We start from the raw sequence: 20,598 nt of genomic DNA, 5'->3' as shown, positions 1-20,598 counted from the left end.
ATGTCGAATTTGGCCCCTGTTGTAATGTTACTAATACTGCAGCGTTCAGCGATGTCACTGTCAGTATTCTTTAGTAATAGTTGTTGCCGCATTGCTGTGGCGACTAGAACGGTAACTAATTTTATCCAGGAGATTAATAGTGACATACCCCGCGTCCATGCTGCAGCAGTAACACAGCAACAGCAACATTGCTGCAGTGTGTAACCTTTATTTTTTTGGCTGCAGTAAAGCGGAAAATAGTGTCAAAGAAATACTGTACCTACATGTCCATTACATGGATAGTGTTCTATTACTATTAAAATTTACTTAAAATTATCGACACAATAATATTTATGCCAATTGCACGAAAAAGCTAGATTTAAGAAATACTCGTAACTACTTAACCGAGTGATCGCATTACATTAATGTGCGTCTATAAGGTACTTGTAATATCAGCCTTGTGGCCTGATCGAAGTTATAAAGAATTAAATTGAAAATCATAATAGAGTCTGTGCGGAAAGAGTAGAGTCGTGGAATGTATGGGGCCCAATACATTCCACGACTCTTCTACTCTTTCCGCACAGACTCTACCTGCCGCTGAAGTTCGACCGGCGTTTTGCGTAAGTTTCGTGTATACATACTATCGCACGATCGCGTGAACATTACGTAGAAACTATACTCAATAATACTCATCAAATTAAATGGGTCGTGTTATTTGTGAAATATATTCCTAACAACAGCAGTGAAACTTCACCCGGCTCGACTGAAGCCCAACCGCGGTCAACTTTTGAGAAACCAAACAAAGGCAAACTTTTAACGAGAGTTTAAAAAACGAATATCAAATAATGTTTCCTGCGTACAATGGACATAACTGTTGCCTTGAACCTGTAAAGGTAGAGATACACATGTAACAGTGAGCTCAAGAAGGCTTGTTGTGGGTTGTGGGTACTCAGACAACGATACATTTATCCCAATACTCAGGAACGAATATCTGTGCTTATCACACAAGTGCCCTTACCAGGATTCGAATCAAAGCAATCGGCTTCATGGGCCGCCGACTATAGGTCATAGGCCAGACCGGTCGTCATTTAAGTACGAGTAGGTACGAAATCTTAAAACTTGGTTGACAACTTTAAATTTTTGTGTATATATTACTCTTTTGTGTAAAGCTTTACGTATATCAGCCGGCTCTTGGGCCTCTTGGTACGATTCGGACTTTAAGATACATAAATTAATTGATCTAGAAACGATATGGATTAGATATGTCAGTGTTTCTACAAACAAAAACGAGTCGTTGCATTTTAATAATATGGATAACACCTACCCTTGTCCAACCAAGTGTGTGTATATGATACCTAATAGGTTATCTTATAATTATGTAGCTCTGTATTACGCTGGCTGTGTGCTACGACAACGTAGCACGGCACGCCGCGTACGTAGCATGCTTTAAGCAACTTTTTCATATCTCACTTTCTTCGAGCAACACGGAAGGGAGGCGGCATTCGCACTATTTCCCCTCTGCCTAGGTACAAGATCAACTGATCTAGCGCGGGTAATAAAACTAGTTGCGCTCGGATTATTCACTAGACCGAGTCAAGACGCGCGCGTGAACACAGCAGCAGAAAAAATGCCTAATTGCTCGGTTTTTTGTCGTAAAAAGAGGTCTGGGGGAACTAATTTACAAAAAGAAGGTGTTACTTTTCACATGTAATATTTATTTTACATATCATACGTTTAATTAAATTTGAACTAGTGTCCGACCGAAGGTTCGGTTTCGGTTTCGGCCAGTTTCGGCCAAAAAATCATGTTTCGGCTGTAGTTTCGGTTTCGGCCGAAACACGGCCGAACCTTTCGGCCGGGCCGAAACTTACGAAATGGTACTTCGGACAAAGACCAAAAGTTGGGGAATAAGTAGGACAACAATATTAATACATATTTACATATACTGATTCATGTATAGGTACAGAAATTAATTGGTTTATTATAAAACACAATTCCACTAATGAGAGCGCCACTGGACGGTCGACGCAGTCTTATAAGAGGCTGTCAATACCTATACTATAACGCGCACACTGTCTAATTGTATCGGAGTGAATGAGATAGCACTGTCGCACGTAGCCGTTGGCCGAGCATCAGCTCGGCCCGAGTCGAACGATGTCTTTTTCGCTCTTATTCAGTCATTTTTCTATCTACCTGTAATGGCAAATTTTAAGCGAGGCTAAAGGCTACGCTCAATACGCATACTTACTTAATAGTTTGCCTGAAGCCATAAGACGTGAAAATAATAAGCCTAAATTTAAAACTATGTTAAAAAAACACTACCATAATAATATATTGTAATAATTTAAACATTAAGTACATACAAATTAAGTTAATAACTAGAGACTGATGACCCCGCAGTCAAACTCACTGATGAGTTTTGCGGGGCTATGCCTATCTTTAAGAATATCTTGTATTTTATTAAATAAATAAATAAATAAATAAACTAGGGCCGCAAAGTTGATTTTCTCAATAGTTTATATTTTGCGAAGCTGAACAGCTGACTATTGATTAAAACGAAGAAAAAACCCTTAAAAGTGTCCCCAGTACAGTTTTTCATACGAATGCTCGACCTTAGCCTCACTTTTTACCTCAATTTACCATTGGTTTGTGTTCCACATGTCCTCTACTTCAGCTCGGTTTGCGGTCTCGCTTTTTAATACAATGGACATTGGTTGGAGTCTGTGCTTAACTACTTATCCTGAAGCCTGAAGCACGGCTTTGACTTCGCATGAAAGTTCGCCTCACTGGGGCACTTCGGACTTTTAGGCCCAGGTATAGAGGGCCCTCCCTTCCGATGTGTCGGAAGCCGGTGTTGCTCGAAGCTCACTTTAGTTTGTAACTAGCACATATGTACCTAAGTGCATCTCACTCGCACAAAAAAATATTTATCTACATAAAAATCCTAAGTATTCAATACGATAGATTTATAAATAATTCCTGTTTGCTTGCAGTATTTATTAATTATTCCCGGGGAATGGGTCTGCAAAAGCCGTTTTTCCTTAGCCCTCGTTACCTGAGCTTCGTTAAAAATTCAATATCCACCGGCAAGGACCTACGCTCGTTGAATATTATGAAACCATCTAGACCCTAGGATTAAAACACGCTCATCATAAATTTAGAGCGGTAGCATACATTTTCAGACGCATTTTATTAAATAGCTGGCTCTATTATAATGAATTCTTTTCGAACAAGAAATATTTCTAGTTGCTCAGTGAACGCCATGAAAATATGAATATGGGAGTATATTTTTTTGTTCGTTACACATATATTGTATTTCTGGAACATTGTTATTATTGAGACATGTTATTTCTCTTCATATTTAAATACATATAACAAAATGTTTCGTGATCTATAAGTAATCTACAATTGAGGTATTATAATCGTAAAGTTGAATTGAATTGTAAAATAAAATCACTAAAGTGAAATATTTTTATATCAGTGACAACCCTATAAAGTTATTATTTTTTTTTTTTTAATTGACACAAGTCATGTCATGTCATTCATGGAATCTACTTACAGTACTTACTAGGGTTGAAACATACAGATTTTAGCACTAAAATGTTTTGCAAACTGTATCTCAAAAACGGTTAGAAATATTAACGTGATTAATTAGTGAAAAATAAAGTATAGGTACGTAGCCTAAACAATTCCCCGTTTGCATAAAAGTCCATCGTTCTGTTCACCCGATATAGCTCCTTTTAGTTCGCAGTAGGTATGTAAGTAGCACTTTAATTTACAGGCATTGTTATAAGAAACAAAAGTCGTCTTCTACAAGTAGGCAGACATCTTGACGCGGCCGAAATAAACAATGCCCTCCAGTTAATTAAGTAATTAAGGTCGGGACGAATTTATTCTTTTCATTAAACAATTGTCTCTTATCGCAGGCCTCGTTGAGCACGAAGGCCTCACGATTCACGACGGGTGAGGAATCTTGTGTTAGCGGGCCACCAAGTGGGTCCTTATGATATTCTAAAAGGCAACCTCTACATACCTGAGTTTTATTTGTCAAATTAAACTCTCTTTCATTTTATTGCAAAACTTGTACTTGACTTTACGGGCATAGCCGACAGAGGACGTTTAGGTACAGTAAATTTTCTTGTCAATTTACCTTGAGTTTATATTTAAATATTAAGATATTAATTAACAATAATACATACATACATATAATCACGCCTATTTCCCGGAGGAGTAGGCAGAGACCACGGATTTCCACTTGCTACGATCCTGACATACCTCTTTCGCTTCCTTCACTTTCATAACATTCCTCATGTATATATGTACACGCTCGCCGGTTTATGGTGCTCTTGATTAACAATAACTTGAGTTTAAAAGTAAATCTCGCGTTTTATAACTCAAAATCATTTTGTCGACCCACCTATTATATTGGAATATATATATACGTTACTGGAAGTTTATAGGTCAAACAGTGTCTGCAACCAAGCTGCACTCCATAACTTCATGGACAAATAGTTTGAGATCGACTCCATTATTCAGTTAAAGCTTAACTCAGTCTATTGAAACATGTTCAGTTGAGTATTAGTTTTTCTGCCCGAACTTCTGCGGACTTCTGGCCGAAGGGCGTGGTGTTTCGGCGGTTCCGTGGGAATCTGCCAAATCCTACACCGGAACATGCGACACAACTGAAAACCGCCGTGTCGTCGAAATAATTTTTAATAAGTAGCTTGTAAGATTTTTACTATAATATAATTGTATGTTAGTTCGTAAGGTATGTATCTATGGGCCTTAGTTGCCTGATAATAAATGATATTAGTTGAAAACTTATTATCCCATAGGAGGTACGACATTAGAAAACCACATATTATGTAGGTAAGTATCCAGGTGGAGTACCTTACCTAGTCGAGTAACGAAGCTGCATGTAAAAGCGCTATAAACTTTCCTCATCCACGCTTTTAGTTTTTAATGGCTTTAACACAGCATATACTTACTAAATACATACATAGACTGACATCAGTAAATATACTCCTAAAAATATTAATTATAAAAGATATTACAAAGACTGATTTAGTCAGTAAAAAAAACTTCGCTCTCTCCTGAAAAGTTGTATTTTGTTCACTTTAATTGAACTTACGGTGATCGTAAAAACAGAGAAAAGACGTGCATTTTAAGATTGTCGAACTCTACATAATTTCTCTTTGACCTCAACAGAGTTACTTGCCCACAGGTAACACAGGTTCCGCACACTCAGGTTACATTCCGGTTGTGAATGCGTTGCAGCAGCGAGTCAATTCTACCAGCCCACCAATATCATTATCTACTCAAAATTTGCATTGCCAAAAATTTCCAGGCTTGTGGATGCAGCTTTCTCATCACTTTTTGAAGGATAAATAGAGCCTTTACGGGGTCGTGTGTGGCGAAAAATTTGTTATCTGAAAGTTTCGATCGTGATAGCAATGACAGCACACTTATCAAGAGAATGGGGTTGGCCGTTCGAAGTATTTTACAGATGCCGCTAGCATAGGTCAGTCCTAAGTGTCAAATCTTTGTTTTAAGCCAAATCTCATAGCTGGTTTGTTACTGCACACCGTTGTATGGGGACCTTGCACTTTGAGACTATGCGCTGAAACTTGGCACAGTTGATTGTTAGCTGGTCTTGAGCAAAAACAGACCGGTAGACGTCGAGAGCCACCTCACATTTAGTGGGGGGGGAGGGGGAAAGTTCGACGCTGCCGCGCTTCACTTGGAGCAACATTTCTCTAAAACTATACCCATTAGGGCATGTAATATATCATTTTCGGATAAATTAAGGATGAGGAATCTAGTTTTGGAACAAAAACAATGCACTTTCTAACAAAAAAAAAAGCATAAAGTAGTAAAGACTAAAAAACGTATTTTTGATTTTTTCATAATTACCAATTTTTTTTTTAAATGTAGCAGGAATCTGAAAACAAAAAATACAGTCGTAAAGCTACACTTATTACGTTTAAGAAAATATATAGTTTTTATACAAAACTGTTGATAAATGGGAGATAAAAAATAATATTAAACGTGGGTCAGAGTGATCTCAATACAAAATATTATGAATGTGGGAAAGTTACTTATAATTTGTTCTACAATCGTTTATTTTTCTTGTTTTTCGTAAATAACGCCCAAAGCAAAAAATTATCTTTTACGTAAATAATCTGTTTCAGATTTCTTATAAAATAAGTGCTACTTTTTTTCGCTACCATCAATATTAAAAAAAAAATAATTTTAGTAATTTGTAAATAACTCGTAAACGATGGCCAATAGCAAAAATTTTTTTAGTACATAAATAATTTACATAAAATTTCCTACAAAAAAGGGCATTCAAACTTTTTCGCTAGGATCAATATTAAAAACGATATTAAAGAGAGAAAATAAATTCTAAGGTCCCCTTTTTAAATATTGATCCTAGCGAAAAAGTTTTAATAACCTTTTTTGTAGGAAATTTTATGCTAATTATTCATGTATTAAAATATTTTTAACCGACTTCAATTTCATAGAAGGAGGAGGTTCTAGATTCGGTTGTGGCTATTTTTTTTTCTATGTACGTTCACCGATTACTCCGACATCCGTAGTCCGATTTGAGTAATTCTTTTTTTGTTTGAAAGGAGCTACCTCCGAGTTGGTCCCATTTTAATTTGGTTCTGTTCTGATGATGGGATCCGTGAGGAATTGAGGGAACTCCTCAATTTTTAAAGGCACATGCATGGTGTTTTGGTCGTTTTCTTAAGCAACTCGAGCATTTTCTCCCGAAAACCACCAATTTGATGAAGTAGACCTGATGATGATGATTATTTTGATGATAATGATGATGATTTCTTTAAATGTAAGTATGTTCAGTGATTACTCCGGCATCTGTGATCCGATTTGATTAATTATTTTTTGTTTGGAAGAAGTTACCTCCAAGTTGTTTCCGTATTATTTTTGGTTCTGGTCTGATGATGGAATCCATGAGGAATTGAGTGAACTCCTCAAGTTTTAAAGGCACGTGTTAAGTGATTTTGGGGTTTTCTAAAGTAACTCGAGCATTTGCTTCCGAAAACCACCAATTTGATGTACTGCAACTGTAGCCTTACCACGAGTTTGACATTGACATATTCGCTAACGTCTTATGCATCTAAATGTAACTTTTTATGCATCTCGCTCACACTAAGGTTAGTACGAGCGAGATGCATAGGAAGTAAGTTACACACATGCTAGCGAATATATCAATGTCAAACTCGTGGTAAGCTGGTAAGGCTACTGATCGGGGGTTAAGGTTAGGAGTTAAGGGGTCAGGGATTAAAGGGTAGGGGAATGGCGGTTGAATGGTTGCTCGTTCAGGATCGAGGGGTTCCTGGATCAGGGGTTGATGTGCTGTGAGGTTGAGTGATCGGGGGGCTGAGGGATTGGCTCAGTGGCGGGGCGGGCCGATGGATTTAGTTGACAGGAATTATAATTTCCCAGACGGACTCGAGAAAATTCCTGATTACATATTTACTAAAGTAATAGGTACACGAATTTAGTGTTAAACATGATCTTGTTTTTCATTCATGCGTCGCGTTCTTAACAATGCGTTAAAACTAAAACTGGTAAAATAAAAACTTTTTACATAAAAAAATTAAACCGACTTCAAAAAGGATGAAATAAAATATTATCCTTTTTTATGTCTATGCGTTACCAACTGTTATGTTTGAAGTCGGTGCCAAGCCAAGCAGTAACAATACCAGTCAAAAATAATCGGCTTTATGGCTATAAATCCCTTTAAAACTGTACTAATAACTATTATAAATGTGTAAAGAATTCTGTCTGCCTCTTTGTCGCCTTTTCATGGCTAAACAACTGAACCGCTTTAGGTGGAATTTGGCAAGAAGGTAAATTCCTTGAATTGTTTTATATTTTGAAATGTAGTCCTCTGGATAAGGGACGGAAAATAACTCAGTCCCAATCCCACACTTGCGTGCTATATACTGTTCGAGCATTAGTAAGAAATGCTCTTTAAAAAATACGACGGCAAAAAAATGCATTTATATTTACAATAATGTGCCGACAAATATGGTACGGACTGGGCCAAGAAGGTTTGATCGTGTGTTCTGAGGTGTGTTCTTAGGTCCAGTCGACGTCAATGATATGTTTACACTTTTGCACCTTACTCCTTTGTAATAAGGCGAAAAGTGTAAACATATTTTTAACGTCGACTGTACCTACAGAAAGTACGTTCATTGTCGTCGTGTAAGGCAATCCAACTTAGGTAAATCCTTATCGAATCGCACCAAAGTCATGGTATGCTTCAAAATTTGGCTTGGCACCGACTTCAAACATATCAGTTGGTAACGCATAGACATAAAAAAGGATAATATTTTATTTCATCCTTTTTGAAGTCGGTTTAATTTTTTTATGTAAAAAGTTTTTATTGCTATTGGCCATCGTTTACGAGTTATTTACAAACGACTAAAAAAGGGGACCTTTGGATTTATTTTCTCCCTTCAATATTTTTTTTAATATTGATCCTAGCGAATAAAAGTAGCACTTATATTATAAGAAATCTGAAACAGATTATTTACGTAAAAGATAATTTTTTGCTGTTGGCTACCGTTTACGAGTTATTTACGAAAAACTAAAAAAATAAACGATTGTAGAACAAATTATAAGTAACTTTCCCACATTAATAATATTTTGTATTGAGATCACTCTGACCCACGCTTAATATTATTTTTTATCTCCCATTTATCAACAGTTTTGTATAAAAAACTATATATTTTCTTAAACGTAATAAGTGTAGCTTTACGACTGTATTTTTTGTTTTATGATTCCTGCTACACTTAAAAAAAAATCACAGATTTAGTGCCTCACACGACTATCGAGCACATTGGAAATGAATCTACGGAATTCGAAAAAATATTGTCGCTGAGCGACGAGAAAGTCTGGACAAGGAAAAAGTTACAAAATAAAACTACAACGTTGAATGATAATTATTTTATTCTTAGATTAACATAAGTATACTGGACATAACGCATGTGAACAAACAAATTGCAAAATTTCCACACGCGTATCGAAGTTTGAATAATTGTCGCCGTGGCGCATAAGTATAGGTACATATTTCATTTTTCGATTAATAAGCAGGATATATTATAATGTTCAAAGTACAAGAAAATTATTACACGGCAAATCCGTAGTCAACTCGAGAAGTCGTGGTAGCCACATCGCCGTTATCGTCACTCGAGTCTTGATCGGCAGCGGCCCATTTGCTGCAAGATATGAAATTTTCTTGACAGCAGTTTGACGCGACGAGAGATGACCAAAACAGCGCGTGCCTATGTTGCACCAAACCTGAGTTCCGCTAGGTACAACCAGGGTTCAGCATCAGCTCTATCTTGGGTACTACTCTCCTAAGTGCTCATCAAGACGAGTCGGATGACCAAAACAGCGTGTGCCTATGTTGCAACAAACCTGAGTTCCTTTAGGTACAGCCAGGGTTCAGCATCAGCTCTATCTTGGGTACTACTCTCCTAAGTGCTCATCGAGACGAGTCCGATGACCAAAACAGCGTGTGCTTATGTTGTATTAAACCCGAGCTCCACTAGGTACTGCCAGGGTTCAGCATCAGGTATCTGGTAGCAGCCGCCAGCAACATGCTGAGGTGAGACCATTTCGTGGCACTTTCTCTTTTTTATGTTTCTCTGTATAAGTTTTTATTTTGTGTTTGTGCTCACGAATAAAATTATTTCTATTTCTATTTCTATCTCTACCTCTACGTCTACCTCTACCTCTACCTCTACCTCTACCTCTATTTCTATTTCCACCACCACAAGAATGCATAGATTGTCGAATAGTGAACACGTTATCTACGCCCGTCTCAAACAGGATAGATAGAGTTAGACCAAGAAAAATCTGCAGCGATTTTGATAGTCCACGCAGCGCAAGTGTTATTCTGCCGTCATAATCCCGATAATTCACATCAAACACCGATAACGAACTCTGCGAAACATGAAGTCATAAATGTCATGTGAAAAATGTCGTTCTGACTTTTTGACTATTTTAAGGTTAGGCTACAGGGCAAACCCTTAAACCCGATCGTCTTTGTTTTAGGCTCAAATTCTGGCTGACTAAATTGTCCAGAGCCGTTTTTCTCAAATTTTTGATATCATTCTTCGTTTCCAAATTATCGAGCACCAAAATCAAAAATTCGGAAAAAATTGAATTTTATTTTCACTATTTCGACCATAACATTTTACGTTTTTGTCTTTCTCGAATAATTATTTTTGCACCTTACAGCTCTCGTGATTATGCGTCTTTTGAGCCTTTTTTTAATATCATATCTTCACAACTTTCCGAGATATAAGGGGATCGCACTTTTTCGTGAAATCGGACCCTATACTGGAGCGAACGAAAAGACATTTCCAATTAGACCGGGAGATAGTGACACATTTTACTGGGTCATTTGTACCAGTATGGCGGTTCGTCAGGGGTCTAAGCATGTAATGAAGGAAAGAAAATGCTATGACCATAGCGCTGGTACCGGCGGCCCAATCGCGTGGGCGTTAGTCGAACGTGTCGGATAAAATACGAGTGTCGAACGATTTGTACCACAAAAATCCTCGTATTATTCGATAGTCGACGAGTAGACGGTTCCAAATGGCCGCCATACCGCCGCAAGGGAGTTAATTTTTTTTTTTTTTGTTAAACGATTTGTACCAGTATTGCATTTAAATTTTTGGAAAGTGTTTGATAAAATGTGACCGTTATTATAATTGCCATACTTATAGTAGGGGGATAAAGTGCTGCCATACTTAAAAAACTTATTTAATCGACACGTTTCAAAAATACGACTATGTATACGTAAAATATTTTTTTACAGCATGGCATCATCATATTCTGTTTGTTTGGATACAATTGTACCTAAAAAAATATATTTCAGATTATAACTACGGGGCGGACGACTGTGAGACTTAAGCCAAGACTTAAAACAAAAAACAATTTATTGACGATTTGTACCAGTATGGCATTTGGATTTTTGGAAATTATATGATGCAATGTGACCATTATTATATTTGCCATACTTCTAATAGGGGGAAAAAGGGGCACCATACTTGAAAAAAAAAAAAATATTGTGCACATTTGCCACCTCCTACAGGTATGGCATTATGAGATTTCTATTTATGATCACACAGAAAGTGTTGAAAAAAAAATTCAAGATGGTACAAATCGTTTAGCAAAAAAAAAAAATTAACTCCCTTGCGGCGGTATGGCGGGCATTTGGAACCATCCGAAAAGTATGGCATGGTGATGTCCATGAATGGCTGCTCGACGATGATCACCTGTGCAAAAATTAGCTTGGTACAAATGGTTGAATTGTTTTTTTTTAATTAACGTGTTCGCCTCAGTATGGCGGGCTGTAAGTCACACCGGAGAAGTATGGCATTACGCTACCGCCTACTTCTTTTTTATGGACTATCGAATAATACGAGGATTTTTGTGGTACAAATCGTTCGACACTCGTATTTTATCCGACACGTTCGACTAACGCCCACGCGATTGGGCCGCCGGTACCAGCGCTATGGTCATAGCATTTTCTTTCCTTCATTACATGCTTAGACCCCTGACGAACCGCCATACTGGTACAAATGACCCAGTAAAATGTGTCACTATCTCCCGGTCTAAATGTCAAAAATGGTAATTATGAAAAAATCCAAGATACGTTTTTTTGTCTTTTCTACTTTATGTTTTTTTTTGTTAGATAGTGCATTGTTTTGGTTCCAAAAATAAATTCCTCATCCTTAATTTATCCGAAAATAATATATCACATGCCCTAATAGGTACAGTTTTAGAGAAATGTTGCTCCAAGTGAAGCGCGGCGGCGTCGAACTTCCCCCCCATCAACTGTGCCAAGTTTCAGCGCATAGTCACAAAGTGCAAGGTGTCGTGCACTAACAAACTAGCTAATAGAACCAAACTAGAGACAGGTAAAACCCATGACGGCACCATCAATTCAAACCTTTGACAGCCAACTCCATTGACAATGACATCGCTCGTCTCCCGCTGCGTTGCTTTCACAACCGGACTGTAACCTTTAGCCTCTCCGTAATTTTAGCTGTCAGAGACAGTCCATTAGTGGGATTAAGCCGGGTCACGCCCTCTTGCCGGATAAATAATGCACGGAAATATTGTCTACGTGTGCTCATTCACGAACTAATTAGCAGAAAAGATTTATCTACAAAGTTATTGTTGCGAGAAATAAAGAGTAGGTATAAGTACCTACCTATTTTATACTTACCTTTAAACGAAAAAAATATATATATGTATTTATACATTTATATATTTCGGGGATCTCAGGAACGGCTCTAACGATTTCAATGCTAAACTAAGCTAAGGTCTTATCTCAAAGAAAACGCGCGTTTTTATTAGTTTTTTTGTTTTACGAACGAAGCTCGGTCCCCCAGATATTTAATTTTTAGGGTTCCGTACCTCAAAAGGAAAAAACGGAACCCTTATTTATAGGATCACTCGTGTTTCTGTCTGTCTGTCTGTCCGTCTGTCACAGCCTATTTTCTCGGAAACTACTGAACCAATTAAGTAGAAATTTGGTACATATATGTATATTAGTGACCCAAACACGGACATGTAACATAAATAAATGAATTTTAAACATGGGGGCTACTTTTGGGGGGTAAATGAGAAAATTACAAAATAAAGTTTTTCAAACTATATCATGTTATATGTCAAATGAAAGAGCTCATTTTGAGAATTACAAATATATTTTTTTAATAATTTTCATCCTTATTTCTATGGTAAAAGAGGTGTGTATGAGTATAAAGTATTTTAATAAAATAATCACTGACCATGAGAAAAATAATTTATTAAGGTATAAAAAATAGCATTACATTTGGATACGAAAAAAAATGACCTCGGATCATGATTACTCGAAACACAAAGTCAGAGGGGCTACCGTGAAAACCGAAATTCGCAAATTGCGGGGATCTTTCTCTTTTACTCCAATGAAGGCGTAATTAGAGTGACAGAGAAAAATGCCCGCAATTTGCGAACTTCGATTTTCGCGGTTATAGCCGGAATAGCAAGGTACAATTATTACAAAATAAACCTACAATTTCATGTCAAAACGTTTACTGATTAATGCTTGTTTTAGTTGATCATTTAGCTTTGTACTTTTAGTTGTACTTTAGCTTTAACCATCCGTTAAATAATGCACGTGCAATAGAGATAGCAACAGCCGGGTCAATGTACGAAAATCTATCTAGAAAGCGTCTCTTCTTTAGTAACTTGACATCCAATTATCATATACATAGTTATACAAAAAATATTTTACCAAATAAAAGTACCTACATTATTAATTTATCTTGCTAACCTGACTTCACATTTCCTCTTGTTTTATAACAATTATAACATTAACTATTAAAAAAAATAACATGACTAATCCTGGCGTGACACGATGCATGTGACAAAATTTATATACTTGACATTAAAATGTTTAACATTTTCAAATTTCATATTCATATAAAAGCTGATAATATCTCAAATTTATTTTAAGACTAGGCATTTTGAAAATGCTTATAAATAATTTACTAACATGAAGCTTAGCTACACGTTTTGTATACTTATATATACTATATTTTGCATGATTACTGTAGGTACATATAGTTTCTATGGAATTATCTCGTAAAACTTTCAGTGATAACAATATATATTTGACCTTTAATTTTTACACAAATATAACTGTGATGTCACTAGTAGCGTTGTGATGTAGCGGGTTTAATAGTTAATTTATAAACAGTTTAACAAATATTTTGCATAGTTTGGGTTGCTAACATTATGAGTTACAGTATTACAGTATTGCAGTATTGTGAGTGCACCTTACAGTTATCTTTCTAGGCCTTCCATGATTTAATGACATTAACATATATATCCGGTTTATATACAAAAATAAACTTTAATAATCACAGATCCCATCCACCGCATTCACCTCGGTTAATATTTCTTATTTCACAAGTTGATAGAACAGTCTTAATAGTATTTAATCCAACATACCTTCTCTACTACTTAACTCAGACGGTCTATGAGAAGTTAAAAAAGGTTGATTACAGCCACAGAATAAATAATTGTACTGCCGTACAGAAAGGGCACTTCCTACAAAACCGAACTCTGACAGCAATTCAGGGACGAATCAGGCTATCCTTTTTTAGTGTATGGCAGTATCGCTTTCGGCTATTTAGGGTTGTCAAAATTCAGGTCATTATCTTATCTGGGGTCGTGCACGCAAAAGACCGTCACGTGGTGCCAACCCTAATAATTGTTCGGAGCAATGATGAGCCGAACGGAGCCGAGTTTTCCCGAAGTCAGGAGTGTCTCCCCACTGTTACAGCGAGATTGAGAGGTTTCCCGAATCGCTTCGTTTGTGTTACGTTCAGTAAGTAAATATCAGATACTAAAACTAATTTAGCTATTTTTTTTACAACAAAATGAAAACCACCACATCAACCGTCTGAGTCTAGCGGGTCTAAATTTTTGAAATCGCTGGAAGTCATCTCAAAGACGGCTCACTACTAAAAGGTGTTGTCAGTCCTAAACCAGCCAAAGATAATTTTAATAGTGAGACCTCTTTTTAAATGAAGCTTATACTAAATATTTAGGCAGCCTTGTAGCATATTTGATATTAAGTTAATGACAAGACAGTATTTTAACATAAAATCGAGTTCTATATCATCACACTTAGATACAGGGTGGGAACGAGTATTAGAACGAGAAATGTGTATTCTTGGCCGCATTTAGAGACTAAAATGTCGTACAAACTTTTATGAAATCGGTCTTGTTTTAGAGATAATGTCAATTCTAGTGAAAATTGGTTTGCATTACGCAACTCAGTGAAAAACGCCTTTTTGTGTGTGACTTCAATTCAACACAATGTGACTTCGTTTAGACATACCTACTGACAGACATTAAAGTTTTAAAGGAAACTCGCAAATATTATCTGTATTAAAAAAACACTGGTTCGTTGTAATGTTCTTTTACTCGCCAAGATGAAAAAAGAAATAATGTGTCGTGTGAAGACAACACACAAACATGCAAAAAAAAATGTTTTTCCTGCTCCTTATGACTTTAGAAATGCGTGGTTAAAATTGTTACTCGTTCCTACCCTATATAATCGGCCACATAGCAGCTTACTGAAAATTGAGCTCTATAGTAATCAGACACATTCGTATTTCGCTTGCTACCTATAACTGATGCCGTATCTGGCGGCGACTTGAGGTGTGTGAGTGGTGGCGATGGCGAGCAGTAGCGGCACGTCGTTGACGTCGATGTTGAGTGTCTTGGTGAGGGTGGCTATGTCGCAGAAATCTGTCGACATTAGCATGTCGGCAAGCGTCTTGGACAGTACGCAGAACTCGCGCAGTTTACCCTCTAGATATGATAGGCACTGTAACAAAATAAGTTTGATATAATAAGTAATTTTCATACAATAACTGTATACTTTATTCATAAAACTTTACGGGCCTGATTTAGTTAAATTATGGTTTATCTCTTTCTTAAGAGTCCCACAGATTACCTGTTTGCCGGACGATATCAGCCTGTCAGTTAAACGCAAAAGGTGACAGTTCCGAACAACTGACAGGCTGATATCGTCCGGCGAACTGGTAATCTTTGGGCCCCTTTACAAATACATAAGTCAAAATGACAAATAAAGACAAACGATTCATAGCTAATTCAAGCCAGTAACGCGTTTATGAATAACGCTATAAGTGTTTACAGAGTTCGCTTAAAAATTGTTTATAAGAATTGTCATTTCAATACAATATACATATGTCAAGGATCACTTTCTAAAAAAGTTACTTTCAAAATGCTATAAAATGTAAAATCTCATAATTAACGCCTAAACCGTGTCCAACAACACCGGGTATATCAGACGGTGAATTTCCCTTCATTCCTGTCCATATATCCAGCCTTAAGTCTATGATTATTACAATAATCGAGTGAGATAAGAAATAGCAGCAATACCTATATTTAGCAAGAATGGCTAAGTTTAAACAACGGGGTACGGATGCCCGGACATATTAAATCACAACATGAGAATGTTTTGTTGGAGCCTAAGCCTTCATTATATAGGTATCGAATAGTAACGGAGTATGTGCATTTAGATCGTATGTCTCTGCTGTTTTTTCAAGGCTTCGTCACATCGCAGGGGCGCGCGTACTTTGCACCAAGCTCGCGCCACGCGACTGCGACTGCGAGTGTGACTAACGTCTTGGCCACGAAACACATGCTTGGCCGACAGCTCTCTGATCAGGGCTGACACGGTTGTGAGGGTGGACTGGTCTCCGGCTCACCTGGTAGGCGGGCACCCGGGCGCGGCGCATGGCGGGCAGCGCGTCCAGCATGGCGCCCACCAGCGCCGACATGCCGCCGCCCGCCTCGCGCCCCACCACGCGCACCTCCCTGCAACAACACGACACAAACATTAATACAAACATACTTTTGAGTTAACTATCAGACTCTATTTAAATACAGATTCTATGTGGTTGGCAACTGTCAAAGGTTTGCATAGATGGCGCCATCATAGCTTGCCCCTTTCACTAGTTTAGTTTTAAGATTTGGCTTAAAGAGCTGGAATACCGGCATAAAATTCCATTTAAAAAAATGACACAATTCAAAGAATCGATAGGGCAAGCTATGCTGGCGCCATCTGCTAAATACTTCGAGCGACCAACCCCATTGAGACAAACAAACGCAACTATTAAATATGTTTTAGAAATTCACGTGCCAAATAGTTGTGACGGTTGGAAGCCCCTCAGTAAAGAACGGTCAGTACTGTGTGAGTTCTTGATGTAACATACTAGCAAGCGAGTTTAAACATTGCGGACCATTGAGGTTATATTGAATTCAGCCAACTGATCAAATGCAAATTCAACTTGCATGCGAATTCTCGCACTCTTTATTTCCTGGGAATGGGATCTTGATCAAATTATCGGTATACATTATTGAGGGCCTTCGGCCGTCGGCTCTACGAGCGTTATGCCGTTGTGCCCCGCTCACTGTCACTTAAGCCTTTGTTTATTGACGTCAAAATATTAGAAATATCCACCTACCTACCCAAGGTTGTAGCTATTTCAAATAAGGGTGGTATTCCACCTGTCCAATATCATTGCCTCTCACTCTCTCATTAAACAAACTTGTGAGACGCAATACACATTGGACAACGATATTGGACAGATGGAATACCACCCTTTAGGAATGCTCCGAACGGTAAACTTACCAAGCGTCAGTATCCCCCACGATAGCGACCGGCATTGCGCACGCGTCGCTGGCCTTGTTGAGACACGACGCCAAATCTAGATCTCGCCGGAGATCCATCTCCCACGTTTGAGGTTTCGATATTGTTCCTAGAATAAGAAAATATATATCTGTTGTATATTGTTAATCAAAATAGGTATTTCTTCAATTTTTCAATAAAAGATACCTACACAACTTCATTTCATTTCAATTTTTTTTAAAGATTTATTTTACTTTCCTGAGTCGAAATGAAAATTAAAGCATTGAACTATGTTGACACTGAAATCACCGATTTCACCCTTAAAGTATTAAAATATTTCGAGTACAATGGGTCATTTACAACCATATGGTTAATAATGTACTGTATTAGCATCTTGCTAGCAAAATATTACAGGGTTCTATGTTTCACTTTTATCGAACTGAAATTTGAAAGTCGCATTTCAACTATCTTGAAAATGTAACATACAACTTTGTAATATTGAGCCAGCGATCTGTGTACTAACCTTGTAAAACTAAATCAGGTACATAATGGTTGGTGACCCCGCCGAGTAGAGAGCCGTCGAGGCCGGCCGCCAGCGCCGGCCGCCGCACCAGCCGCGGCACCGAGAACTCGATCACCTGCCGCACACAGCCTCTGTCCCGCTCGCTCCCGCGTCCGCACCCGTCTACCCTGCTCACTTCCACCGACACACTAGGTTTAACGTTCACTACTAAAGTCGCCTCTTTTTTTCTCCTAACAAAAGTCTTCGGGGACACTTGAACACTATCGCTCACTGTAGACTCCTTCGCGTACTGAGGATCGGACTGCCGCGGTACGTCGTTCATGTATTCCAACTCGGAAGCGTTCGTGGGAGTCTGAAGCATAGATTCCATCATCTGACACTTGTAACACGCCTCGCAACGCTCTTCTTGTATCGGCGGAACGATCGTCGGATCGAACTGGAAATTGTCAAGCTTCAGATTTCCCGGTTTCCCGATATAATGCCTATCTAATATTTCTAAGTTCTTGCTTTTCATATAATTAGTGACTATCTGAGGGTATTTATCGAACTCGAACTTAAAGCCGGAATGTTTTATTGGTTTGGAATGTTGAAGTGTTTGCGCGCAGCATTTGGACGGGCTGTCGGCGCTCCGGGAGCATTTCTGCTCGCAGGGCTTCTGGTCGCAGCCTTTCTTTTCCTCGTCGCCAGCTTTCTCTATCGCGTCTAGATTTAGCGGCTCGTGTTGTATTTTGGAGGACCTTTTTACGCTTTTTCCGCCGTTCGATTTGTTCTTCAACCCGACTAGCTTCTCATCGTCGCCGAGGACGAACACGACCTTTCTTTCCACTTCTTCCTCGGACGCGGTCGAATCGAGACTGGAATCGGAGGATGACTTGGCCGCGAGCATCATCGTGGGGTTCCTCCTGATTCCTCTCGTGCTCTTCTCGCTTGACATGCACCGTTCCTCGAAATCTACACTAGTAGAGAGCTGCCGATTTAGATTGGCGAGCGTCGTCGACCGTCCGAAGCCGCGACTCGGAGCGGGCGTCGCATCGTCCTTGACACTATCGCACTTGGCCGGCGCGGTCCTTTTGAGCGTCACCGTTTCACTTTCCCTAAGAACACTGTCGTCGAACTCGAAGTCATTGCGGACGACGTCGCCGCAGCGGACGAAGTATGTAAGGACGACTAGGAGCTTGTTGACGAAGACGGTTTCGGCGCCGCTGATGATGGTCTTGGCCTGGCGGACGGGGAAGCCGACGGCGCCGTGCAGGTCGGCGAGCTGCGCCCACAGCGCGTTGTGCGGCCGGCGCACCGGCGGCGCGGGGCCCTCGTACGGGCTCACCGTGCTCACCCAGCCCAGGTGGTACGTCAGCACGTGCGTCAGTAGCGTGCTGATGAAGCTGGAAATATTTAATAACCATAAGGACCTAAGGATAATTACTACGTAAATCTTTAAAAACCCAAGCGCCGGTCGGTAGTTTTCTCTATACCGATGTGCCCATCATTTCGAATGTAACCGGTTAGAAACATGTCAAAATTAACTTTCAGATACTATTTAGATATACATGTCATAAGAGCAACAAAAATGTATTACGTTTCGCTTTGACTTGACCTAATAATATAGGCTGCTAATGATGTAATATTGAAGTTAAGAGAGAAAACGTTATTTGTTCAAACATCTACGAGTACCAATTTAAATATAGCATCGAAGGCGTCATTTCGCTTATTATACTTGTGTTAATAAATGTAATTATTGAACATGGGCAAACCGAAGCTTTTAAAGGGCATGAATTGCGATACGCATGAATATGAGTAGTGTAAACATTTCTATGTTATTTCTGCTACAACAACTCCTTGTTTAGGATGTCTAATTTTAAAAGTCCAAGTCAATGAAACGTGTAAATATAGAAGGGACATCCTAAACAGTAAACGCTAAACAAATTGGTAAGTCATTAGTTGCACAACCGCTCCGCTTTGTAAACATCGATCGAAAATAACAACATCACGTGAAATACCTACGCAAATAAATATTGTTCGCGAATGTAGAGTGAACGACTCTAACCTACTATGGCTGCGCCAAAAAAACAATATTGTCAAGAAGAAAATGATGGGTAAGATACTGTAATGATGGCATTTTAATCTGGCAATAATTTATTTATTCATGGCATTTATTCAATCAATAATTATCGAACCTGATTACAAAATTTGACGAGAATCGGTTAAGATATGCGACTTGTAGAGACATAATAGCCGGAACTCACCTCTGCCCGCATATTTAACATACGAAATCATTTTGGGCCAAGTTAAAACGGAGACGCTTCGCACTCGCTCGGTAAATAATTATTCTACCTATTTAACCCGCATCATAGTTGCAAGAATAACAACAACATCCAAAAGTCCTGTCCATAAGTCACAAGAAGGGCCTTATGGACCCGCGAGAATAGAAGACCAATCCAATAATTACTAATTATTTATTTATTATGATTGATTTATCACGTCGCGTCGCATCGTAGTTTCAATTCAACAATGACAACATCACCTAAAAGTTCTAGAGTTAGACCAAGATAAGTGTGCAACGATTTTGACAGCACACGCAGTGCAAATGTTATTCATACGTCATAATTTCATAGAAGTTTGACTTTTAAAATAACACTTGCACTGCGTGTGCTATGAAAATCGTTGCAGACTTATCGTGGTCTAACACTAACAGTCCATAAGTCACAAAGGGCCACCCACGAGAGTAGAAGACAGCTCGTCACTCACACGTCCCAGGTAATTATCGGTCAAACGCTAACGAGCCAAAACATGTATCTTCCTAACAGATCACTTTCCTGAAACATTCCATGCAGAT

General features: G+C 38.6%; 2 protein-coding genes across 3 annotated transcripts in view; one reads left to right on the top strand and one right to left on the bottom strand.

Moving 5' to 3' along the window:
- Positions 1 to 673: 673 nt before the first annotated feature.
- Positions 674 to 20,598, top strand: part of LOC134793586 (protein FAM13A) — a 184,677-nt gene continuing 164,752 nt past the window's right edge. Inside the window, exon 1 of the mRNA XM_063765206.1 lies at positions 674 to 689. The gene's annotated coding sequence lies outside the window, so the exon portion shown is untranslated. The remainder of the gene's footprint in view (positions 690 to 20,598) is intronic.
- Positions 14,502 to 20,598, bottom strand: part of LOC134793582 (folliculin-interacting protein 2) — a 31,533-nt gene continuing 25,436 nt past the window's right edge. For both annotated transcript variants that reach the window (XM_063765193.1, XM_063765194.1), the window contains exons 10-13: positions 17,766 to 19,147; positions 17,246 to 17,372; positions 16,320 to 16,428; positions 14,502 to 15,412 (exon numbers count right to left, since the gene is read on the bottom strand). In XM_063765193.1, coding sequence (XP_063621263.1) covers positions 15,206 to 15,412; positions 16,320 to 16,428; positions 17,246 to 17,372; positions 17,766 to 19,147 — 1,825 coding nt within the window. In that variant the 3' untranslated portion in view covers positions 14,502 to 15,205. The remainder of the gene's footprint in view (positions 15,413 to 16,319; positions 16,429 to 17,245; positions 17,373 to 17,765; positions 19,148 to 20,598) is intronic.

Source organism: Cydia splendana, chromosome 9 (genome assembly GCF_910591565.1).
Source record: "Cydia splendana chromosome 9, ilCydSple1.2, whole genome shotgun sequence".
Classification (NCBI taxonomy): Eukaryota; Metazoa; Arthropoda; class Insecta; order Lepidoptera; family Tortricidae; genus Cydia; species Cydia splendana.
Note: the sequence above shows the minus strand (reverse complement) of the source record. Positions and strands in the feature narration are given on the sequence as shown.